This window comes from Erythrolamprus reginae, chromosome 6, assembly GCF_031021105.1.
Source record: "Erythrolamprus reginae isolate rEryReg1 chromosome 6, rEryReg1.hap1, whole genome shotgun sequence".
Taxonomy (NCBI): Eukaryota; Metazoa; Chordata; class Lepidosauria; order Squamata; family Dipsadidae; genus Erythrolamprus; species Erythrolamprus reginae.
Window position 1 is genome coordinate 5,211,766 of NC_091955.1, and position 26,257 is coordinate 5,238,022.

Below are 26,257 nucleotides of genomic sequence, written 5' to 3' on the forward strand. Positions count from 1 at the left end.
GTGCCCCCTTTTCCTTCTGTCCTCCAGACTATACAGATGGAGTTCATGAAGTCTTTCCTGATACGTTTGATGCTTAAGACCTTCCACCATTCTTGTAGCCCGTCTTTGGACCCGTTCAATACATAGTATACATAATATTTCAAGAGGCTCCCCGAGGTATATTTGTGAGGCATGTAAAGAGAATTTCTATTCTAGTTTGTGTAATTTTGGGTAGTGTTTCTCAAAATCCAGCCACGTGGCTTTTAGGCACAAGTGTAGTTTCTGTAGCCAGTTTTTTCAAAGTGGTTCTGAACGCCACAACAGGAAATGCGACAACGACCGGTTTCATAAAATGAGCCTCTTGTGTACTCATTCTTCACATGACCCACAAAGAATTGCCTTTACAAAATACAGATGAATTAACCTTACTTGCAAATTACATTCGGATATTTTGCTACATCAGATTTCAAGTAAAGCAGCACGAACGACCTCCAGTCAAAGGATGCCACAACATCAGATAGTCGCCCTATCTCAGTATGACTAAGAAGGATAAACCAGACTTCACTTATTTACAATTGACTGTTACAGGCTGACCTCCACTTATGACCACAATTGAACTCTAAAGTTCCATTGCTTAAGACTGACGATTGTTAAGTGAGCCACGTCCCTTTTTTTAACACCATTTTGCCGTGGTTGTTATGCAAATCACTGAAGCTCGGTGAAGTTCTGGTTTCCATCTTTGGCTTTGCTTGTCCGAAGGACGCAAAGGGGGATTGTGTGAAACTCCCCCTGCCACCCCCCCCCCAGACAGTGCAACCATCATAAATACAAGACAGTTCAATTCAATTCAATTTATTAGATTTGTATGCCGCCCCTCTCCGAAGACAGTAATAAAACAACAGTAATAAAAACAGTATAACAATGGAACAAATTGAATAATAAAATTATATTAAAAAACCCCAACAATTTAAAAACCATACAGCACATACATAGTTGATTCCAGAGGGCCGGGGCCTCCACAGAGAAGGCTCTTCCCCTGGGGCCCGCCAAACGACATTGTTTGGTCGACGGGACCCGGAGAAGGCCAACTCTGTGGGACCTTATCGGCCGCTGGGATTCGTGCGGTAGAAGGCGGTTCCGGAGGTATTCGGGTCCGATGCCATGAAGGGCTTTATAGTTGCCAGGAGTCCGAATTTTGATCATGAGACTGTGTGTGTGTTTTGCAACGGTCATAAGTACTCTTACCACTTTTAAACCACTTCTTCCACTTGTAACTTTGAATGGTCATTAAAAGGATGTTGATAAGTCAAGGACTACCTATAGTAGAAACAGTATTTTTATAATACGAAATCAGGTGTATTACCCTCTTTTTTTCGCATGAATAACTGTCTTAAGTGCCAAACAAATTAAACTTTAAAAACCTAGTGTTAAAATAATAATTCGTAACTCGCCTAAGGCGACAACTTTTACGCTTGCCAAGAACAACCGACGGCCATAAATACGGACAGCCCATTTGCAAAAAAAATAAAAAATACCTCCAAGGTGCCAGAAAAAAGAACTTCTCAAGTTGTGAAAGTAATTCACCATGGCTGGTGTCGGTAGAATTTGTATTACGCTTGCCTGCCGTCAACGAAATTTCTTTTGTTAGCAATTCCTGGAGACCAATAAAATGCCTCGATTGTGGTCGGTTGCTTTATACTCCTGACTCATCTCAGGAGGCCACACTGCGGAGTGAGTTATTGGGGCCGTGTGAGTTAAACGGTAGTAGCGAAGAGAACTGGCAGAAGTCCAGCCACCTCAGCTATCTTTCTTAGGTTTTATCAAATGCTTTTAAGAAAACATTCCTTCCTAAATAAGGCTTTCTATCCTTCTGCACCGGCTGGAGGGGTTGGGGGTGGGAGGCACTGTTCTTCAGTGGTTCTAATCCTACCTCTCCGGCCGCAGTCGGTGTTAGTGGGGGGTCAGAGGTCGACTCCGAGGTCTCTCCCTTGTGGGGTGCCTCAGGGGTCGGTCCTCTCCCCCCTGCTATTCAATATCTACATGAAACCGCTGGGTGAGATCATCCAAGGGCATGGGGTGAGGTATCATCAGTACGCTGATGATACCCAGCTTTACATCTCCACCCCATGTCCAGTCAACGAAGCAGTGGAAGTGATGTGCCGGTGTCTGGAGGCTGTTGGGGCCTGGATGGGTGTCAACAGACTCAAACTCAACCCTGATAAGACGGAGTGGCTGTGGGTTCTGCCTCCCAAGGACAATCCCATCTGTCCGTCCATCACCCTGGGGGGGGGGGAATTATTGACCCCCTCGGAGAGGGTCCGCAACTTGGGCGTCCTCCTCGATCCACAGCTCACATTAGAGAACCATCTTTCAGCTGTGGCGAGGGGGGCGTTTGCCCAGGTTCGCCTGGTGCACCAGTTGCGGCCCTATCTGGACTGGGAGTCACTGCTCACAGTCACTCATGCCCTCATCACCTCGAGGTTCGACTACTGTAACGCTCTCTACATGGGGCTGCCTTTGAAAAGTGTTCGGAAACTTCAGATCGTGCAGAATGCAGCTGCGAGAGCAGTCATGGGTTTACCTAAGTATGCCCATGTCACTCCAACACTCCGCAGTCTGCATTGGCTGCCGATCAATTTCCGGTCACAATTCAAAGTGTTGGTTATGACCTTTAAAGCCCTTCATGGCACTGGACCAGAATATCTCCGGGACCACCTTCTGCTGTACGAATCCCAGCGACCGATTAGGTCCCACAGAGTGGGCCGTCAACTAAACAATGTTGTTTGGCGGGCCCAAGGGGAAGAGCCTTCTCTGTGGCGGCCCCGACTCTCTGGAACCAACTCCCCCCAGAGATTAGAACTGCCCCTACTCTCCCTGCCTTTCGTAAACTCCTTAAAACCCACCTTTGTCGTCAGGCATGGAGGAACTGAATCACCTCCCCCTGGCATGTACAAGTTATGCATGGTATGTTTGTGTGTATGTTTGTTTAGAAATATGGGGGTTTTAAATATTTTACATTATTTAGATTTGTCATGAATTGTTGTATCCTGCTGTGAGCCGCCCTGAGTCTGCGGAGAGGGATGGCATACAAATCTAAATAATAAATAAATAAATAAATAAATAAAGATCAAGCCAGGGGGCTACCATTATGGTTAGGGCCTCGATCTAAAGCAGAGGTGTCAAAACTCGCAGCCCGCAGGCGTCAAGTGCTGGCCACGCCCAGTTTAGCAAAGGCGCGACGATGTATCATGTGACCCTTGCAAGTTTGATGACCCCTATCAAAAGGATCAGGGGAGAACAGCAATTGTATGAGCAGCTCTAAGGGACCCTGGCATCTCCATGTAAAGGCAGAAGAGGGTTTCCTTCTGTAGGAATGGAGGAAAGAAGTAGGAAAAAGAAGGGAGGGGAGAGGGGGAGGTTCCCAACTGAAGGATGAGAAGAGAAACGTCTTCAAAGGTGGGGGGGAAACAAGGAAGTCCAGTTGCCTCCTGTAAAAGCAACTTTGGGATAACCATGACCTGGATGACTGACAATCTCTACAAGAGGAAAGAGAAGGGGGGGAAGGAATGGGAAGGAAAGGGATGGAATATGGGAAAGGAAAGGAAAAAAAGGGGAAGGGAAGGGAGGAAAGGAAGAGGGGAGGAAAGAAGGAGAAGAGAGGAAAGAAGGAAAGGAAAGAAGGAGGAAAGGAAAGGAAGAAGAGGGTAGGAAAGGAGAGGAGAGGAAAGAAGGAATGAAAAGGAGGAGAGGATACAAAGGAAATGAAAGGAAAGGAAGAAGAGGAAAGAAGGAAAGAGGAAAGGAAGAAGAGGAGAGGAAAGAAGGAAAGAGGAAAGGAAAGGAAGGAAAGAAGAGGGTAGGAAAGGAGGAGAGGAAAGAAGAGGAGAGGAAAGAAGGAAAGAGGAAAGGAAAGGAAGAAGAGGATAGGAAAGGAGAGGAGAGGAAAGAGGAAAGGAAGAAGAGGAGAGGAAAGAGGAAAGGAAAGGAAGAAGAGGGTAGGAAAGGAGAGGAGAGGAAAGAGGAAAGGAAAGGAAGAAGAGGGTAGGAAAGGAGAGGGTAGGAAAGGATGAGAGGAAAGAAGGAAAGAGGAAAGGAAAGGAAAGGAAGGAAAGAAGAGGGTGGGAAAGGAGGAAAGGAAGAAGAGGAGAGGAAAGAAGGAAAGAGGAAAGGAAAGGAAAGGAAGGAAAGAAGAGGGTGGGAAAGGAGGAGAGGAAAGAAGAGGAGAGGAAAGAAGGAAAGGAAAGGAAAGGAAGAAGAGGATAGGAAAGGAGAGGAGAGGAAAGAGGAAAGGAAGAAGAGGAGAGGAAAGAAGGAAAGAGGAAAGGAAAGGAAAGAAAGAAGAGGGTGGGAAAGGAGGAGAGGAGAGGAAAGAGGAAAGGAAAGGAAGAAGAGGGTAGGAAAGGAGGAGAGGAAAGAAGAGGAGAGGAAAGAAGGAAAGAGGAAAGGAAAGGAAAGGAAGGAAAGAAGAGGGTGGGAAAGGAGGAGAGGAAAGAAGGAAAGAGGAAAGGAAAGGAAGAAGAGGGTAGGAAAGGAGAGGAGAGGAAAGAAGAGGAGAGGAAAGAAGGAAAGAGGAAAGGAAAGGAAGGAAAGAAGAGGGTGGGAAAGGAGGAGAGGAAAGAAGGAAAGAGGAAAGGAAGAAGAGGATAGGAAAGGAGAGGAGAGGAAAGAGGAAAGGAAGAAGAGGAGAGGAAAGAGGAAAGGAAAGGAAGAAGAGGGTAGGAAAGGAGAGGAGAGGAAAGAGGAAAGGAAAGGAAGAAGAGGGTAGGAAAGGAGAGGGTAGGAAAGGAGGAGAGGAAAGAAGGAAAGAGGAAAGGAAAGGAAGGAAAGAAGAGGGTGGGAAAGGAGGAAAGGAAGAAGAGGAGAGGAAAGAAGGAAAGAGGAAAGGAAAGGAAAGGAAGGAAAGAAGAGGGTGGGAAAGGAGGAGAGGAAAGAAGAGGAGAGGAAAGAAGGAAAGGAAAGGAAAGGAAGAAGAGGATAGGAAAGGAGAGGAGAGGAAAGAGGAAAGGAAGAAGAGGAGAGGAAAGAAGGAAAGAGGAAAGGAAAGGAAAGAAAGAAGAGGGTGGGAAAGGAGGAGAGGAGAGGAAAGAGGAAAGGAAAGGAAGAAGAGGGTAGGAAAGGAGGAGAGGAAAGAAGAGGAGAGGAAAGAAGGAAAGAGGAAAGGAAAGGAAAGGAAGGAAAGAAGAGGGTGGGAAAGGAGGAGAGGAAAGAAGGAAAGAGGAAAAAAAGGAAGAAGAGGGTAGGAAAGGAGAGGAGAGGAAAGAGGAAAGGAAGAAGAGGAGAGGAAAGAAGGAAAGAGGAAAGGAAAGGAAGAAGAGGGTAGGAAAGGAGAGGAGAGGAAAGAAGAGGAGAGGAAAGAAGGAAAGAGGAAAGGAAAGGAAAGGAAGGAAAGAAGAGGGTGGGAAAGGAGGAGAGGAAAGAAGGAAAGAGGAAAGGAAAGGAAGAAGAGGGTAGGAAAGGAGAGGAGAGGAAAGAAGAGGAGAGGAAAGAAGGAAAGAGGAAAGGAAAGGAAAGGAAGGAAAGAAGAGGGTGGGAAAGGAGGAGAGGAAAGAAGGAAAGAGGAAAGGAAGAAGAGGATAGGAAAGGAGAGGAGAGGAAAGAGGAAAGGAAGAAGAGGAGAGGAAAGAGGAAAGGAAAGGAAGAAGAGGGTAGGAAAGGAGAGGAGAGGAAAGAGGAAAGGAAAGGAAGAAGAGGGTAGGAAAGGAGAGGGTAGGAAAGGAGGAGAGGAAAGAAGGAAAGAGGAAAGGAAAGGAAAGGAAGGAAAGAAGAGGGTAGGAAAGGAGGAGAGGAAAGAAGAGGAGAGGAAAGAAGGAAAGAGGAAAGGAAAGGAAGAAGAGGGTAGGAAAGGAGAGGAAAGAAGGAAAGAGGAAAGGAAAGGAAGAAGAGGATAGGAAAGGAGAGGAGAGGAAAGAGGAAAGGAAGAAGAGGAGAGGAAAGAGGAAAGGAAAGGAAGAAGAGGGTAGGAGAGGAGAGGAAAGAGGAAAGGAAAGGAAGAAGAGGGTAGGAAAGGAGAGGGTAGGAAAGGATGAGAGGAAAGAAGGAAAGAGGAAAGGAAAGGAAAGGAAGGAAAGAAGAGGGTGGGAAAGGAGGAAAGGAAGAAGAGGAGAGGAAAGAAGGAAAGAGGAAAGGAAAGGAAAGGAAGGAAAGAAGAGGGTGGGAAAGGAGGAGAGGAAAGAAGAGGAGAGGAAAGAAGGAAAGGAAAGGAAAGGAAGAAGAGGATAGGAAAGGAGAGGAGAGGAAAGAGGAAAGGAAGAAGAGGAGAGGAAAGAGGAAAGGAAAGGAAAGAAAGAAGAGGGTGGGAAAGGAGGAGAGGAGAGGAAAGAGGAAAGGAAAGGAAGAAGAGGGTAGGAAAGGAGAGGGTAGGAAAGGAGGAGAGGAAAGAAGAGGAGAGGAAAGAAGGAAAGAGGAAAGGAAAGGAAAGGAAGGAAAGAAGAGGGTGGGAAAGGAGGAGAGGAAAGAAGGAAAGAGGAAAAAAGGAAGAAGAGGGTAGGAAAGGAGAGGAGAGGAAAGAGGAAAGGAAGAAGAGGAGAGGAAAGAAGGAAAGAGGAAAGGAAAGGAAGAAGAGGGTAGGAAAGGAGAGGAGAGGAAAGAAGAGGAGAGGAAAGAAGGAAAGAGGAAAGGAAAGGAAAGGAAGGAAAGAAGAGGGTGGGAAAGGAGGAGAGGAAAGAAGGAAAGAGGAAAAAAGGAAGAAGAGGGTAGGAAAGGAGAGGAGAGGAAAGAGGAAAGGAAGAAGAGGAGAGGAAAGAAGGAAAGAGGAAAGGAAAGGAAGAAGAGGGTAGGAAAGGAGAGGAGAGGAAAGAAGAGGAGAGGAAAGAAGGAAAGAGGAAAGGAAAGGAAAGGAAGGAAAGAAGAGGGTGGGAAAGGAGGAGAGGAAAGAAGGAAAGAGGAAAGGAAAGGAAGAAGAGGATAGGAAAGGAGAGGAGAGGGAAGAGGAAAGGAAGAAGAGGAGAGGAAAGAGGAAAGGAAAGGAAGAAGAGGGTAGGAAAGGAGAGGAGAGGAAAGAGGAAAGGAAAGGAAGAAGAGGGTAGGAAAGGAGAGGGTAGGAAAGGAGGAGAGGAAAGAAGGAAAGGAAAGGAAAGGAAGGAAAGAAGAGGGTGGGAAAGGAGGAGAGGAAAGAAGAGGAGAGCAAAGAAGGAAAGGAAAGGAAAGGAAGGAAAGAAGAGGGTGGGAAAGGAGGAAAGGAAGAAGAGGAGAGGAAAGAAGGAAAGAGGAAAGGAAAGGAAGAAGAGGGTAGGAAAGGAGAGAAAAGAAGGAAAGAGGAAAAACTGATGGTGAGATGCAAACTCAATGCATGAGACTATTAAGGTCACAATCTCAATCTTCAAACAACAAAAATAAAACCCTTTTAAAAACTCAGCTCTTTTAATGGACAAAACTTGTCAAATGTGCCCTCGTCCTATTTGCCTACTTGCCAACCACCAAGGAACATGCTTTTTTCTACAAAAGGCCCGTTTGTAGCAGGGCTCAGCTGAGATTAAACAAACAGCCTAGAAAACCCTTGGGCCTTCAACTTCAATAACCTCACCACTAGTTTAAAAAAAAGAGAAAAAAAGAAATGTAATGTTGCAATGGTTCCTATTTAGAACCAGGGGTCACTTCTGTGTTCAAAACAACACAAGACTATTTAAGTAATAAGCCCTTAACAGATCAAGCTTCTGAAAAATGGGTACAATGACCACTATGGACAGAATTAAAAAGCCACATCTAATTCTGGGAAGAAATTTGCTCTCTCCCAGATGAATTGGGAAACATTCCTTTTGATCACCCGTAATAAATAGATTTGCAATCCCCGATGACGGGACTCAGTGGAATGATGCCACCAAAACAGGTTTTTTTTTTTTAAGTGAACTTCCTGCTCATCAAACCATGGCTAAACCATTCTTTAAGGCATTTTTTGGTCATTTTCTTTATTTTCTCCCTTTCTTTTTTTCTGGTACATTTCTTTTCCTCCAAGCAAAATAATTTCCTTGCCTAAACCAATTAAGCACATTTGTGGAGGAAAAATTTGGGAGTGAAGAACAGAAAGGGAGGGATTTATCTCTAAAGAAAAGAAAATTTCGCTAGAATATTTTTTTTTATTATTGTTGTGAGCCACCCCGAGTCTTCGGAGAGGGGGCGGCATACAAATCTAATAAATAGATAGATAGATAGATAGATAGATAGATAGATAGATAGATAGATAGATAGATAGATAGATAGATAGATAGATAAAAATGTTATCTGCTCTGCCTTTCAATGGTGGATGGATAGGCCAGCTTCTGTAAGATTGTACTACAACAGAGGTCTTCAAACGTGGCAACTTTTAAGACTTGTGGACTTCAACTCCCAGAATTCTTAAGTCTTAAAAGTTGCCAAGTTTGGGGTCCCCCATAATACAACATTGCAAACACGCTGCTCCAAAAAATAAATATAATTTTTCCAAGTTGCTCTGTTCATGCAGAAGAATATTTCTCATATTTTAAAATACAGCATTTTTTTTTATTTGACAGAAAAACCAATACGGGTACAAAACCGATCCTCAAAACAGGTACAACATTTACTTAAGCAAAGGACTCAGTTAGCCACAGGTATTTTGGGCTCAATTGTGTTTTTTAAGGAGAGGACTACTACTTCCATGTCTCCATCAATCAAGACATTACCCACAGAGCCATCAAGAATGTCCTTTCCAAACATCTCTTATAGAATAGAATAGAATAGAATAGAATTTTATTGGCCAAGTGTGATTGGACACACAAGGAATTTGTCTTGGTGCATATGCTCTCAGCGTACATAAAATAAAATATACATTTGTCAAGAATCATGTGGTACGACACTTAATGATTGTCATAGGGGTCAAATAAGCAATGAAGAAGCAATATTAATAAAAATCTTAGTATTTGATTTGGTTGCCTTGTTAAGAAAAAATACTAATATGGCCGGGAAAAACCCAGGGCAGATTCAGATTTTAAGAATCTATTCTGCGCTTTCTTCCCTAAAGGATTTCAATTCTGGAATCATCTAGAGACCGCTATAAATTACACACTCGCAGAAGGCATACGCGGTACTCAAATTCAAATTTTGTATTTACAAACAGAGATCAGCAAGCGATAAAATATTTTTTTAAAAGTTCAAAGACAAGGAAAGAGAAAGGAAGACTCTGTGTGTGTGTTTGATGTCAGTTGTTGCCTTGTTTTAACTGCTGCGATAATAAGCTTGGCTATTGCGTAGGCGGTTATGCGGTTTCCATCTCAGAGAATAAGGTGGGCGTAAAAATCAGCCATACTACCGGGTGCACTTAGGTTTTTGTTTTTTTTTAAAGGGGGGGTGATGTCCTTTCAAGAGTCTTACACAAATTACAGGGTTTTTAATCTTTTTTTTTTAAAGGACAGGGCGAATTCTCTCAATTTCCCCCTGAATGCCGAATTACAGGAATATTGCAAAACCTGCTATGAAGTTTTACGGGCCACGAGCCCAACTTCAAAGGAAATAGAGCCATTTATTAGGAGCGACATTTCAGCAATACCCCCAAGCTGTCAGAACTGAGCTTTCAAGTTGCCACCTGCTAGATAACATCACAAGTGGATGGATGGATGGATGGATGGATGGATGGATGGATGGATGGATGGAAGGAAGGAAGGAAGGAAGGAAGGAAGGGAGTCTGCGGAGAGGGGCAGCATACAAATCCAATAAATAATAATAAATAATAAGTAAGTAAGTAAGGAGGGAGGGAAAGAAGGAACGAACGAACGAACGAACAGTATTCTCTCTTCTAATTTTCTTCAAACCTTCCGCTACCAGATAATTAAAACTAAAAAGCTGACTTACTGAAATTATTTATTATTATTTATTTTACAAATGGCTTGAAACTAGAAGAAACAACCAAACAAATAAGTAAATCATACATTGACTGGTAATGGTAAATAACATACTGGAAATGCAAATAATTGATAATATGGACTAGGTAAAGTAATAGTGATACATATACGGTAGTTTGTTTTTTGAAACATCAAAATAACGATATGCTATGTAACAATTTTTTCTTTCTCTCTTTTCTTCTCTTTCCCTTTCTTTCTCTTTCCCTTTGTTCTTTTCCTTTTCTTTCTTTTCTTTTTTATTTGTATATCTATATCAATGTTTATTGCTCTTTCTAAAATGTGTAATTTTAAAAAAATATATATATATATAAGAAATTATTTATGGAATTTTTTAAAATTGAATTTTTGGAAACATAAAGAATAAACAAACACATAGGGTATTCTTTTATTCTTCATATTTATACAGCAACCCGTATCACAAGTGTGGGTTTCCGGACAGTGAGAACAATTAAACAGTAGGGTGACTGGCCTCCAGAAGTTGTGGCACTCCATCACTGGAGCTTTTTAAGAAGATAGGAGAGGCATTGAAGACAGATCCAATATGGAGATAAGGAGAAATTTCCTGACAGTAAGGACAATTAATCGGTGGAATGGCTTGCTTCCAGAAGTTGCGTGTGTGCCAACATAGGAGGTATTTTTAAAAAGATTGGATGAAATGGTACAGAGGTCCCCTGCTTGAGCAGGGGGTCAGAGTAGAAGACCTCCAAGGTCTCTTCCAACTCTATTCCTATTGAGATATGACCTTCATATCTGTTAAATAGGATATCGGCGAGACCGCCTTCTGCCGCAGCGGCCGGTTAGGTCCCACAGAGTTGGTCTTCTCCGGGTCCCGTCGACTAAACAATGTCGTCTGGCGGGACCCAGGGGAAGAGCCTTCTCTGTGGCGGCCCCGACCCTCTGGAATCAGCTCCCTCCAGAGATTAGAACTGCCCCCACCCTCCTTGCCTTTCGTAAACTCCTTAAAACCCACCTCTGTCGTCAAACATGGGGGAACTGAGATATCTCCCCCTGCCTATGTAGTTTTTGTGCAATCAATCAATCAGTCAGTCAGTCAAAGAAGGGTATTTATATTAAATGAGTTCAGGTTGTCACTCCATATACTTCTCATAAAGTCGTACAATCAATGCCGCCACAAAATGCCAAAAATAGAATTTATCTTCCATTTTTTTGCTGCTGACACAACTATGAACATAGTTTTCCCTGATGACTGTCACACACGGCATCTTTCCACACTATGCGTTTTCGTGTGCAAAATAGTAAAATTGACACATCCTCTCTCTACCCATTCTCAGAGATTTTAATCCAAGTATCGCCCCAAACCGAAGCAATAATTCATAGCCGTCCTTTTTTGATTGGCATTTTACTGTAATCCTGGTTTTGCCAGCATTACAATTTGCCCATTAGCTTCTCCTTCCTCAAATTTTTCTAAAAGTATAAATTCATCTGGTTGCCATGGGATGAGGAATCTTCCCAAAGTGGAAGATCTATTTTTTACTGGGCTAACGGGAAAGTATGACTGAACAGCCGTTCCAGCGAAAGAGCTAAAGCAATGCCTGAATTTACGCCTGAGAATATATTTTGAAATAGCGCCACATAACAAAGATCCCGTTTCTTCTCTCATTTGTAAATGGGACACTCGACAAAGATGAAGAAATTCTAAACTATTCTAAACGCATCCGTCTGCGCTTTGTAAATTATATAAATACAGAATAAAAACATAAGCGCAGCGAAGTAGCTCTTTCACTTAGTGACTGTTCATGGAAACATAGAAGATTGACGGCAGAAAAAGGCCTCATGGTCCATCTAATCTGCCCTTATACTATTTCCTGTATTTTATCTTAGGATGGATATATGTATATCCCAGGCATGTTTCAATTCAGTTACCAACCACGCCTGCTGGAAGTTTGTTCCAAGCATCTACTACTCTTTCAGTAAAATAATATTTTCTCATGTTACTTCCAATCTTTCCCCCAACTAACCTCAGATTGTGTCCCCTTGTTCTTGTGTTCACTTTCCTATTAAAAACACTTCCCTCCTGAACCTTATTTAACTCTTTTACATCTTTAAATGTTTCGATCATGTCCCCCCTTTCCCTTCTGTCCTGCAGATTATACGGATGGAGTCCATGAAGTCTTTCCTGATAGGTTTTATGCTTAAGAGCTTCCACCGTTTTTGTAGCCCGTCTTTGGACCCGTTCAATTTTATCCGTATCTTTTTGTAGGTGAGGTCTCCAGAACTGGACACAGTACTATTCCAAATGTGGTCTCACCAGCTCTCTATACAGCGGGATCACAATCTCCCTGTTCCTGCTTGTTATACCTCTATTATTATTATTATTATTATTATTATTATTATTATTATTATTATTATTAATTAGATTTCTATGCCGCCCCTCTCCGAAGACTCGGGGCGGCTCACAACAGTAATAAGAAATAGTGTAACAATGGGACAAATCTAATAAAAATATATAAAAACCCCAACAATTAAAAACCATACAGCATATACTCTAACTATGTTCGAAGTTACGACAGCATTGAAGAAAGTGGCTGAGGTCCGTTTTTCACACTTACAACCGTCGCAGCTTCCCTACAGCCACGCTATCAAAATTCGGATCCTTGGCAACCAGACTCACAGGGCTGCAGTGTCCTGGCGAAAGTCGGGCTCACTTAGCGACCATATTGCTAACGTACCAATTATAGCGGTCCACTACACAGCTGCGGCAAGGGAGGTGGTGCGCAACAGGGCCAAACTCACTCGACGGTCTCACTTAGCAACGGACATTTTCAGCTCTATTTTTGGTCGTAAAGCTGAGGACTGCCTGGATCAGGCCAGTGAAGAGTCGTCAGAAAGGGAATTTTGTAAATGGCACCCGCGAACTCCTTCCTCCAAAGTAACGAATTCGGTTACACGCAAGGCCTTGCCTGGTAACCTCTCCAACCGTCACAGGGCAAAGTTGTCTATCCCCACATGCGATCTTCACCAAGTCTCCAAGCAATGTCACACCAACACTCCGCAGTCTGCATTGGTTGCCGATCAGTTTCCGGTCACAATTCAAAGTGTTGGTTATGACCTATAAAGCCCTTCATGGCATCGGACCAGAATATCTCCGGGACCGCCTTCCGCTGCACGAATCCCAGCGACCGATTAGGTCCCACAGAGTTGGCCTTCTCCGGGTCCCGTCGACTAAACAATGTCATTTGGTGGGACCCAGGAGAAGAGCCTTCTCTGTGGTGGCCCCAACCCTCTGGAACCAGCTCCCCACAGATATCAGAGTTGCCCCCACCCTCCTTGCCTTTCGCAAGCTCCTTAAAACCTACCTTTGTCGTCAGGCATGGGGGAATTGAGATATCTCCCCCGGGCCTATACAATTTATGTATGGTATGTTTGTATGTATGTCTGCTTAATAATGGGGTTTTTTAAATATTTTAAATTGTAAATTATTAGATTTGCTATGAACTGTTTTATTTTGTTGTGAGCCGCCCCGAGTCTAAGGAGAGGGGCGGCATACAAATCTAATAAATACAATACAAAATACAATACAACTGCCCCCTTTTCTCAAAGGTCCCTCTTCCCCTTCGTTTAATCCCTTGGCAGACTTGGCCCAACGCTCAGATGTTATGTTCAGATGTTTTGCACAACCATCACAATAAACATACACACACGTCCTTCCCGGAACAAACTGGATTGCCGCTATCTATCACAGTGAGCCCTAGGTTCTTCAGACAGAGACTCTAGCAAGACAGAAAACGATGGCTCACCAATAATCTGTAGTTCTTCGCCTTGATCCATGACAGACTAGCAATCTAGTCTAAATAAATTATTTTATTAGATTAGAATAGAATTCTCAGTGTGATTGGACACACAAGGAATTTGTCATGGGTGCATATGCTCTCAGTGTACGTAAAAGATATAATTGTCAAGAATAATTGTGGTCGGGCGGTAGGAAAAGCAAGTAGGATGCTTGGCTGCATAGCTAGAGGTATAACAAGCAGGAAGAGGGAGATTGTGATCCCCTTATATAGAGCGCTGGTGAGACCACATTTGGAATAATACTGTGTTCAGTTCTGGAGACCTCAGCTACAAAAAGATATTGACAAAATTGAACGGGTCCAAAGACGGGCTACAAGAATGGTGGAAGGTCTTAAGCATAAAACGTATCAGGAAAGACTTCATGAACTCAGTCTGTATAGTCTGGAGGACAGAAGGAAAAGGGGGGACATGATCCAAACATTTAAATATGTGAAAGGGTTAAAGAAGGTTCAGGAGGGAAGTGTTTTTAATAGGAAAGTGAACACAAAGAACAAGGGGACCCAATCTGAAGTTAGTTGGGGGAAAGATCAGAAGCAACATGAGAAAATATTATTTGACTGAAAGAGTAGTAGATCCTTGGAACAAACTTCCAGCAGACGTGGTTGGTAAATCCACAGTCACTGAATTGAAACATGCCTGGGATACACATAGATCCATCCTAAGATAAAATACAGGAAATAGTATAAGGGCAGACTAGATGGACCATGAGGTCTTTTTCTGCCCTCAATCTTCTGTGTTTCTACGTTTCTATGAATTAAAATCTTGCAGGAGGACTGCCTGTATTTTCCAAGAGACCCATTATTTTTAAGCTGTTTTTTTAAAACATACACAAGACAAATCGAGAAACAAATAACCAGAATAATTTTGTTTAAAAAATCTGGAATCAGCCAGACAGCCCATGTTCAGCAACCATGTTCTATCGTGACCGTCTTATCATCAAGCACTGGAATATCCGTGTTCGCTGTCAAGGATGTGTTACGCAGGCGAGAAAAATTGAGCCATTATAGAGTAGCGGAGCAGCTGAGCCGCCACGGATTGTCGAAAGCCAACTAAAACAAACACACTGTGTGTTCTCCCTGGAATAGGCTCTCGAGACATCCGGCGAACTTCGGCAAGTCAGAATGGAAGAGAACAATGGGAGGATGACCGACATCCTTTTTACACAACCATCTTACACACACACACACATACAAAAAAAAGCAGGCGTGTTTGGGATCGTCTCAAAGCCTTCTCACAACAGCAAAACCAGAGCAGGCCAATTTCCACGTGAGAAGGAGCCTTCTCTGTGGCGGCCCCGACTTTCTGGAACCAACTCCCCCCAGAGATTAGAATTGCCCCCACCCTCCTTGCCTTTCGTAAGCTGCTTAAAACCCACCTCTGCCGCCAGGCATGGGGGAACTAAGATACACTTTCCCCCTAGGCCTTCACTATTTTATGCATGGTATGTTTGTATGTATGATTGGTCTTTATATAATGGGTTTTTAACTGTTTTTTAGTATTGGATTTTGTTGTACTGTTTTACTGCTGTTGTTAGCCGCCCCGAGTCTGCGGATAGGGGCGGCATACAAATCCAATAAATAATAATAATAATAATAATAATAATAATAATAATAATAATAATAATCCCAGATGGGGGGAAAAATCAGCTCTGATGCTGAAGTTTTTGATACTGCAGGACTGAGGTGGATTATAATTATTATTATTTATTATTATTTATTGGATTTGTATGCCGCTCCTCTCCGCAGACTCGGGGCGGCTAACAACAATGATAAAAATAGCATGTAACAATCCAATAAATAAAACAACTAAAAACCCTTATTATAAAACCAAACATACACACAAACATACCATGCATAACTTGTAATGGCCTTGGGGGAAGGAATATCTTAACTCCCCCATGCCTGGCGGTATAAATGAGTCTTGAGTAGTTTACAAAAGACAGGGAGGGTGGGGGCAGTTCTAATCTCCGGGGGGAGTTGGTTCCAGAGGGCCGGGGCCGCCACAGAGAAGGCTCTTCCCCTGGGGCCCGCCAAACGACATTGTTTAGTCGACGGGTCCCGGAGAAGGCCAACTCTGTGGGACCTTATCCGTTGCTGGGATTCGTGCGGTAGCAGGCGGTTCCGGAGGTAATCTGGTCCAATGCCATGTAGGGCTTTAAAGGTCATGACCAACACTTTGAATTGTGACCGGAAACTGATCGGCAGCCAATGCAAGCCACGGAGTGTTGAAGAAACGTGGGCGAATCTTGGAAGCCCCACAACGGCTCTCGCGGCTGCGTTCTGCACGATCTGAAGTTTCCGAACACTTTTCAAAGGCAGCCCCATGTAGAGAGCGTTGCAGTAGTCGAACCTCGAGGTGATGAGGGCATGAGTGACTGTGAGCAATGACTCCCTGTCCAAATAGGGCCGCAATTGGTGCAGCAGGCGAACCTGGGCAAACGCCCTCCTCGAAACAGCCGAAAGATGATGTTCCAATGTCAGCTGTGGATCGAGGAGGACGCCCAAGTTGCGAACCCTCTCTGAGGGGGTCAGTAGTTCCCCCCCCAGGGTAATGGACGGACAGATGGAATTGTCCTTGGGAGGCAAGACCCACAGCCACTCCGTCTTGTCTGGGTTGAGTTTGAGTTTGTTGACACCCATCCACTGGGGAACAATTTGTCGTCTGTTGAGTTTGATTTTTGAGTTTTTTTTATGGTTATTCAGGCACGCTGGTTTCAAAACTGTGGTTAGTTTTCTTCTGCCGTGTCAAGTTTTTTTCTCTACGCCTTGTGAGAATTATGAGGTTGTGAGGTTGCAACACGAACATCAAATTGCATTTTTTACATAGCGATCTTGCAAACTTCCCGGAAAATCTTGGTGTAGTCAGTGATGATCAGGGTGAACGATTCCACCAGGATTTGACCCAACAGCCAGTAGGATGCTCGGAAAAAGCCAACTTTTCATGCCTCTATTAAAATGCAAGCGGTCCTCCATTTACAACCACAATGGAGCCCAACAAGACATGCGTTAAGTGAGTTTTGCCCTATTTTACGACTTTCCTTGACACGTTCGTTAAGTGAATACACTGCAGTTGTTAAATTAGTAACCCGGTTGACTCCCCTACTGGGTTGTGCCAAAACATTTTTTTTAAATGATCACATGACCCTGGGACACTCGCTCAGGCGGTAATAGTCCTAGGCTGGAAGGATGCGAGCAAATGGACAATACAAAATTGGAATTGGTACATGGTGGATCATATTCAGTTTGAGATTATGGATAAGAGGATAAATTCGGCCAATGAAACTGATCTGCGGGAACTGATGGGACAAGGTAAGAAGATACAGGGTCAGTAGAATTCGAGACCAAGCTATGAATCCCAGCGACCGGTGAGGTCCCACAGAGTCGGCCTCCTCCACTAGACAATGCTGCTTGGGGTCACTAGATCCCAGCCTCTGGCCGATGAATATGAAATATGCTTGTGATTCGAATGTGAATGAATTATTTTTAATGCTCTAGGGATCTTAGAATGGGTTTTAGGATAGTTAATTATATTAATTGGATTTTAGTAATTTATATTATATGCTGTTTTCTTTGATGTGTTGTGAACCGCCACGAGTCCTCGGAGAGGGGCGGCATACAAACCCAATTAGTAAATAAATAGTAATAATTATTATTATTCAATTCAATTTATTAGATTTGTAGGCCACCCCTCTCCGAAGACTCGGGGCGGCTCACAACAACGGCAAAAACAATATTATAATGGCACAAATCTAATATTAAAAATAACTAAAAACTAACTAAAAATCCTATCATAATTAAAAACCAAACAGCACATACATATCAAACGTAAATTATATTGTTGTTGTTGTTGTTGTTGTTATTATTATTATTATTATTATTATTAATTAGATTTGTATGCCGCCCCTCTCCATAGACTCGGGGCGGCTCACAGCAATAACAAAAAAACAATGTACAACAAATCTAATATTTAAAAATATCTAAAAAACCCTTTTTTTAAAAACCAGACATACACACAAACATACCATGCATATTAAATAAATAAAATTAAATAAAAATTAAATAAATACAGCTTCATAGTACTTTTACAGGCCTCTCTAAGTGGTTTACAGAATCATCATATTGCCCCCAACAATCGGAGTCCTTGTTTTATCCACCTCGGAAGGAAGGAAGGCTGAGTCAACCTTGTGCTGGTGGTGAGGTTTGAACTGTTGAACTACGGCTAGCGGTTAGCTGAAATAGCCTGCAGTGCTGCATTCTAACCACTGTGCCACTCTGGCTTTTGTTTCTCTTCAGCGCCATTGTAACTTCGAACGGACACTAAATGAAGTGTTGTAAATTGAGGACTATGGGGAAGAGCCTTCTCTGTGAGGGCTCCAGCCCTCTGGAATCAGCTCCCCACAGAGTTTAATAAATAAAGTTTATTAATAAATCAGCATAGAAGCTGATCTTGGACGCTAAGCTGCAACAGAGAAGGCCTAACCTCTTGGGCCTTACCTAAGGCAGGAAACCTGGACTAAACCTTAATGTTTGAATATTAGAAATGTATAGATTGGCTAAAAACACAAAGCCCATGTAGACCAGGCCTCAATGTCGCAGTAAAGGGCCCAACAGATAAATCTTTCATTCAAAAAGCTTCATCTCATGGATGAATAGTCATTAAATCAAAGGCCTGTCCATTAAAAAGAGGGTTTATTGCAAACGCTGCCATTAATGTCAATTACATAATTGTGTAATTGATGCAAAGTGATGGAAGAGAAATAAATTTGGATTTAATGGACCAGCCCTCCAAAGGGTCCATTAAATTGGGATTTTGCTGCATAAGCTGGGAAACCAATTGGTTCAAATATAGTCAATACAGATAAAACACTCCCTCCCCCACTTCACATATAAATGGAAAGCATTTTACTTTTTTAGAAGATGCGCTATAGAGGCATTTTATTTGTAGCAGGTCTCTTAAAAGAAAATTTTCATGACAGTAAAATATGTAATATTCACTGCATATTTCCAAAGCTTACGTCCAGACTGCAGCAACTCACAGGACAAAGCACACTTAAGACCTCAATACTGTACTCTGTATTTCGGGGGACAATTAGAATCAAATTTTACTAGGATTTCTACAAATTTGCGACGGTTTCCATGTTCATGTACTTAGTAGTATATATATATATATATATATATATATATTTATTAGATTTATATGCCGCCCCTCTCCATAGACTCGGGGCGACTCACAACAATAACACAATAAATAACAAATCTAATAATTAAAAGTCACTTATTAAAAGAAAACATAGACACAAACATACCATGCATAAACTGTATAGGCCCGGGGGAGATGTTTCAGTTCCCCCATGCCTGGCGACAGAGGTGTGTTTTAAGAAGTTTACGAAAGACAAGGAGGGTGGGGGCAATTCTAATCTCTGGGGGGAGCTGGTTCCAGAGGGTTGGGGCCACCACAGAGAAGGCTCTTCCCCTGGGTCCCGCCAGATGACACTGTTTAGTCGACGGGACCGGAGAAGGCCCACTCTGTGGGATCTAACCAGTCGCTTGAATTCGTGCGGCAGAAGACGGTCTTGGAGATATTCTGGCCCGATGCCATGAAGGGCTTTATATGTCATGACCAACACTTTGAATTGTGACCGGAAACTGATTGGCAACCAATTCAGACTGTGGAGTGTTGATGTGTCATGGGCATACCTGGGGAAGCCCATGATTGCTGTCACGACTGGTTCGTTCAGTGGCCGCTCAAATTTAGAGGGGGGGGAGGGGTCACGTGATCACCTGATTGGTATTTATGACCACTGTTATGTTCCCAGGGTCATGTGATCACTCCCCCTATTAGTTAATTTAGCCAGATTCATTTAGCAACAGGGACAAGACAAGTGGTAAAATGGGGGGCGGGAACATCTCGCTTAGCAACAAAAAGCTTGGGTTCAATCATAGCCATAGGGTAAGGACTACCTGCAAGAGTCTACAGCAGTGATGACGAACCTATGGCACGGAGGCCACAGGTGGCAGGTGAAGCCATATCAGCTGGCACGCCAACCTTTACCAATCTCAGCTCCAATCTGCATGTGTGCCAGCCAGCTGATTTTTGTCTTGCAGAGGCTCTGGGAGGGCATTTCTGTCTTGCAGAGGCTCTGGGAGGCCATTTTTTGCTTGCAGAGGCTCAGGGAGGGCATTTTTGGCTTCCAGGCATCCTCCAGGGGGATGGCGTTTTTAACCTCCCCCAGCTCCATGGAAGCCTTTGGAGCCTAGGGAGGGCAAAAATATGAGGCTGCTGGGCCCACCAGAAGTTGGGAAAGAGGCCGTTTCTGGCCTCCAGAGGGCCTCTGAGGGGCAGGGGTTGCTGTTTTCACCCTCCCCAGGCATTGAATTATGGGTGTGGGCACTCAGGCATCTGCGATAGTGCACGCATATGAACATAAGAACATAAGAAGAGCCCTGCTGAATCAGGCAAAAGCCCATCGAGTCCAGCATTCTTTGTCACAAAGTGGCCCACCATCATGGGGATCTTCAGCAGAAAGAGAAGGCAAGACCCTCCCTTTCCCTTGACCCGCAATAAATGGGACCCAAGGGAACCCTGCCTGCCTCAACCAACATAGAAGCGGCACTTGGACATCCATTTCAATAACCACGGATACACGTGGCATCCATGAATCTGTCTAATCCTGCCTTGAAGCTCTCCAGGCTGACAGCTGTCACAACCTCTTCTGGAAGGGAATCCCATCAACCAAGGACCCTCTGGGTGAAGAAATCTTTCCCTTGATTTGTCCTCACTTTCTTGCCTATGAGCTTTAGGGAGGGCCCCCTCGTCCTAGTATTGTGCGATAGAGAAAATAATTTTTCTCCATCCACCTTTTCTATCCCATGCATGATTTTATACCCTTCGATCAAGTCACCCCTTAAATGTCATGCTCTTTCAGCACCCGAGGGAAAAAAGGTTCACCATCACTGGTCTACAGGGAGCAAAACGCACAGTTCACTTGCACCGATGATGTTACCTAGTTGGGTGACGAAAGGTCTGCAAGCCAAGAGCCAAGCTCAGCGAGCATCAGGAGCGGTAAATATTTCCGTCCAGAGAATACAAAGTATTTCAGTTTAGACTAGCATTGTCACATTGTCGTCTCATGAATTTTTTCCCCCTTCGCTAAACCGGAAGTGGGCGTGGCCATCACATGACGCATCCGGCACACCGACTGTGAGTTTGACACCTCTGGTCTACACAGTCACTCATATCTGATTTATCTATCTATCTATCTATCTATCTATCTATCTATCTATCTATCTATCTATCTATCTATTTATCTGTCTAATCTATCTATCTATCTATCTATCTACCTATCTACGTATCTATCTACGTATCTATCTATCTATCTAATCTATCTATCTATCTATCTATCTATCTATCATCTATCAATCTATCTATCTATCTATCTATCTATCTAATCTATGTATCTATCTATCTATCCATCCATCCATCCATCCATCCATCCATCCATCCATCTATCTATCTATTTATTAGATTTGTATGCCGCCCCTCTCCGAAGACTCGGGGCGGCTCACAACAATAAAAACAATATTATAACAAAACAAATCTAATATTAAAAGAAGCATATAAAACCCTATCATATATTTAAAAACCAAACAGCACATTCATACCAAACATGAAACAAAATATAAAGAAGCCTGGAGGGGGGAAAGTGTTTCAACTCCCCCGTGCCTGGAGGGATAAGTGAGTCTTGAGTAATTTACGAAAGACAAGTTCAGGTTCTCCTGTTTGAAGCAAGGGGCTGGACTAGAAGACCTCCCAGGCCCCACCCGGCTCTCACGCCTTCCATTCTCACGGTAAAGGTCCCCTCCTATTGGAACTCAAGGATTCCCACATTCGTTTTCGCAACAAGGACACACAGAGTCATAAGAGCTTGTGATGAAACAAGCCATGACCACAATTCTTAAACTCCCTGCAACGTATATTCCAAATTTATGAAACAATATTTAAGGCGGCTGGCCGAACGCGCACCAAGGTAACCTCAAAGTATGTGAAGAAGCTAATTTGCATCAGTTTTTCTAGATCTTTTTTTAAAATTGCCCTGGAGGAACAATGGGATCTTTTGAGCCAGAAGAGCTTCTTTCCAGAGGCTTTCCAAAGACCAGGAGGTGGAAAGGAATTCCTAAATCCACCTCCTCTTCCCATGCCTCAAGCCTGACCTAGCTTTCCATAGCTCCTGGGTCTTTCCCAGGATCCCACAGCCACTTCAACACCCTCCTCTTATACGTCGGGCAGCTCAGTTTTGACGTTGGCTTGGAAATTTCTCTCTTCCCAACCCAAAAATGCAGGCAGGCAAGCAGGAAGGAAGGAAGAAGGGAAGGAAGGAAGGAGGGAGGGAGGGAAGGAAGGAAGGGAGGAGGGAGGGAAGGAAGAAGGGAAGGAAGGAAGGAGGGAAGGAAGGAAGGAAGGAGGGAAGGAAGGAGGGAAGGAAGGAGGGAGGGAAGGAAGGAGGGAGGGAAGGAAGGAGGGAAGGAAGAAAGAAAGGAAGGAAGGGAGAAGGGAGGAAGAAGGGAGGGAAGGAAGGAAGAAGGGAAGGAAGGAAGGAAGAAGGGAAGGATGGATGGAAGGAAGAAAAGAAGGAAGGAAGAATGGAAGGAAGGTAGGAAGGAAGAAGGGAAGGAAGGAAGGAGGGAATGTAGGTAGGAAGGAAGGAAGAAAGAAGGGAAGGAAGGAAGAAAGAAGGGAAGGAAGAAAGGAAGGAAGGATGGAAGGAAGAAAAGAAGGAAGGAAGGAAGTAAAGAAGGAAGGAAGGAGGGAAGGATGGAAGGAAGGAAGAAGGGAAGGAAGAAAAGAAGGAAGGAAGAAGGGAAGGAAGGAAGGAGGGAGGGAAGGAAGGAGGGAGGGAAGAAGGGAAGGAAGGAAGGAAGGAAGGAGAATGGGTTGCTCTTTGCCCATGTTCTTTTCAGCTCAGACATCCACAGGATGCCCTAGAACTGATCCTTTCAAGGGAATTGCACCACAATCCAAATGGATGTCACCCCACCCATACAGCCAAAAGAGGGGAATGGAGAAGGAGGAAATGTAAAAATACATCCAAAGAAGATGGAGCTGGAACCAATTGTTTAGCTAAATACGGGGCAGCACGGGGCCCGTTTGAAGGCTACCAGCTAAAAAGATCAAAGGAGAAAAATACAGGCGGAGAGAGAGAGAGGGCAAGCAGAGAGGAAAGGGCCACGAACTGCCCATTAATGCAAAGGGGAGAAGGTGGGGGGCAGGACCTGGAAAATGAGTCCTCTGTCTGTCTTTTTCTCTGTGTGTGTGTGTGTGTGTGTGTGTCTGTCTCACTCACACAGAGGCCGGTGTGGAGAAAGAAGGAAAGGGAAGAATTACATCACCGGTCCAGAAGAAGGATTTAAAAAAAAAAAAAAAAGGGTGAATTTTGCCCACCTTGATGAAGACTGCAAACCCCAGGAAGGAAGAATGCTGGGGGGGAGGAAGGGAGAAAGAAGGGGAGGGAAGGAGATACTGATAAAAGAGGGATGGAGGAAGAAAAAAAGAAAGAGGATGAGGTAAGGAAGGAGAAGAAAGAAAGAGGAGGGAATGGAGGGAAGGAAGAAAAGAAAGAGAAAGGAGAGAAGATGGGAGAAAGCAGAGGGAAGGGGAGAAAGGAGAGACTGATAATGGGGATGATGGAGGAAGGAAAAAGGGGAGGGGTGGAGGGAGGAAAGGAACAGGGGAGGGGAGGGGGGGGAGGAAGGAGGGAAGTAAAGGAAAGAAGGAAGACAAGACAAGGAAAGGAAAGAGGAGAGAAAAGAAAAAAGAAAGGGAAGGAAAAGGAAGGAGATAATGATAGAGGGGTGGAGCAGAGAAAAAAGGAAAGGGTGTGAGGGAAGGATGGGGGGAATGAAGGGAAGGAAAGGGAGGAAGGAAAGAAAAAGAAAGAAAGGGGAGGGAGAGATGAAGGAAAAGAGAGAGAGGGGAAAGAAGGGAAGGAAAAAAGGGAGAGGGGGGAAAGAGAAGATGGAAGGGGAGAAAAGAAAAGAGACCCTGATAAAGGGGGATAGAGGAAAAAAGAAAGGGATTGAGGGAAGGAAGAAGAAAAAAGAAAGGGAAGGGCGGAAGGGTGGTAAGGAGGAAGGAAAGGGGGAGGAGAGGGAGGAGGGAGGGAAGGAAAGGGAGGAAGGAAAGAAAAAAAAGACAGGGGAGGGAGGGGTGAAGGAAAAAAGAGAGAGGGGAAAGAAAAGAGGGGGAAAGAAGAGGAGGTGCAAGGGGAGAAAGGAAGGGGAAGGAGACCCTGATAAAGGAGGGAAGAAGAAAAAGGAGGGAAGGAAGCAAAGGAAGGAAGAAAAGACAAGGAAAGGAGAGTAAAGGGGGGAAGAAGAGGAGATAGAAGGGGAGAAAGGAAAAGAAAGGAGAGCCTGATAAAGGAGGGAAAGAAAAAGGGAAAGGAAAAGAAGGGAGGGTGAAAGGAAGGAAAGGAGGAATAAAAAAAGAAAAGGGGGGGAGAAAGGAGGCCTCTTCCAGGCAGGGCCACCACACAAAAGGCGGCATCCCTCCTTCCCTCCCCCCTCCCCTCCCCGGGTGAGCATCCTTGCGCAGGAGCCCCCCCTCTCCTCCTCTTCCCCCCCCCCCGCCAAAGAGGAAGCCCCGCCCTTCTCCTCCTCTCTCCCCCCCCCCGCTCTCCCCTGAGAGAGAGCGAGCCCGGCGTTACGTACCATGAAGTCGGCGGCGAAGTTGTCCTCCCCGTGGCGCTCGGCGTCCTTCATGGCCCTCACGCGCTGGATGAAGCGCCTCAGGATCTCCTCCTGCTCCATCCTCCCGACGCCGACGACGCCCCGGCGACCCAGCCTGAGGGAGCCGCCCCGCCGCCCGGCTTATCCCGGCCCGCTCCCCCACCCCACTTCCGGCCCCTCCTCAGCCAAGCGCCCCCGAAGAGGGCCCCCCAACTTCCTCCTCCCCGCTGCCCGCCCTTCCCTCCCGCCCTCTCGCTCGTTCTCCGCCAACGACGAAACGGCGCGCGAGCCTCCCTCCTCGGGCTCCCCCTCACGGCTGGACTGGACTGCCCCCACCCTCCCCTCCCGCGCGCGCGCAGGCGCGGCCCCGGCTCTCCGCCGTTGGCTGGGCGGCGGCGGCCGCGAGCCTCCCCACCCACCCCAGGATTGGCTCAGGCCGCTTTAAGTCCCGCCTTTCTCTCCGTATCGCGGGAGAGCTTCCTTTTTATCTCAAACGCGCCCACCCCTAAGTTATTCCCTGGGAATGGGTTCATCCTACGGTTTCGGATCTAGGGCTTTGGGATGTACCATTGAGGTTGTGGGGGAGGACGGGTAAGATAAATATTGGAAACACAGGGCCTTCAGAAGAGGATGGTTTATTTAAACATGCCGCCAATATGTACTGGACAAAACAAATAAATAAAATAAACACATTAACAGAGTTGGAAAGGGACCTTGGAGGTCATCTAGTCCAACTCCCTGCCCAAGCAGGACACCCTACATCTGCTTCTACCTAGGGTCGAACTCTCAACCTCCAGACTGTGAGGCAAGAGCTCCACCTCCAGGCCAAAGCTTAAATTAACAGAGTTGGAAGGTCATCTAGTCCAACCCCCTCCACCTGCCCGACAGCGAAAGCTTGCCATCTTCGGCATTACCGTCGTGGGTGCGCACACGTCTGGAAGCCGCACGCACACCCATCGGCACAAGATTTGGTTTCTGTGCATGCACAGCAAGCGAAATCTCATGAGGACAGGTGCGCGTGAGAGGTTTTGTCGATTATCGCCAATATTTGTGCTCCCGCGCATGCGTGGAAGCAATAATTCAGCGGAAATCGACAAAATCTCGCTCGCGTGAGCATCTTTACGCGGGATTTCACTTGCTGCGTGTGCGCAGAAGCCAAATATCGTGCGGGCGTGTGCAGGCACGCATCAAGGTCGCGCAGCTGCGGGCGCACCCGAAAATCGCTACCGCAACGTAGCCCCTTACCGTTCCGTTAGCAGACCATCAGTGCTGCCCAAGCAGGGGACCCTACACTGTTTCTGACAAGGGCTGAGCTCATCTGGGGTCTCTTTCGCCTTTCCTTTCTTGCCTGCAGCCCCATCATGGAGGTGCTCTGCTAACCCGGGTCAAGAGTAATGTGTGAATGCTAGCAACAAGTGCGTTTCTCAGTACATTGGTACCTCTACTGCACCAGAGAGAGAAACCCAGGCGGGCGAGTGGGGGGAACCTCCCACTTCTTTGACGGCTGCTGCTGCTACCTGCTTCCTCTTCCTTCCCATGCTGAAGGGCTCCCCTCTTCTCTCGCTCACTCGCTTTGTAGCCGGCACCTTTCCTTCACTTTGGTAGGGAAGGTTTGCCTATTTGCCGATGACTCTAAAGTGTGCAATAGGGTTGATATTCCTGGAGGCGTCTGTAATATGGTAAATGATTTAGCTTTACTAGATAAATGGTCAAAGCAATGGAAACTGCAGTTTAATGTTTCCAAATGTAAAATAATGCACTCGGGGAAAAGGAATCCTCAATCTGAGTATTGCATTGGCAGTTCTGTGTTAGCAAATACTTCAGAAGAAAAGGATTTAGGGGTAGTGATTTCTGACAGTCTCAAAATGGGTGAACAGTGCAGTCAGGCGGTAG

At 45.0% G+C, this 26,257-nt stretch overlaps 1 protein-coding gene across 1 annotated transcript in view; it reads right to left on the bottom strand.

Moving 5' to 3' along the window:
• Positions 1–24,606, bottom strand: part of PTPN12 (protein tyrosine phosphatase non-receptor type 12) — a 78,113-nt gene extending 53,507 nt beyond the window's left edge. Inside the window, exon 1 of the mRNA XM_070755104.1 lies at positions 24,347–24,606. Coding sequence (XP_070611205.1) covers positions 24,347–24,445 — 99 coding nt within the window. The 5' untranslated portion in view covers positions 24,446–24,606. The remainder of the gene's footprint in view (positions 1–24,346) is intronic.
• Positions 24,607–26,257: the final 1,651 nt, after the last annotated feature.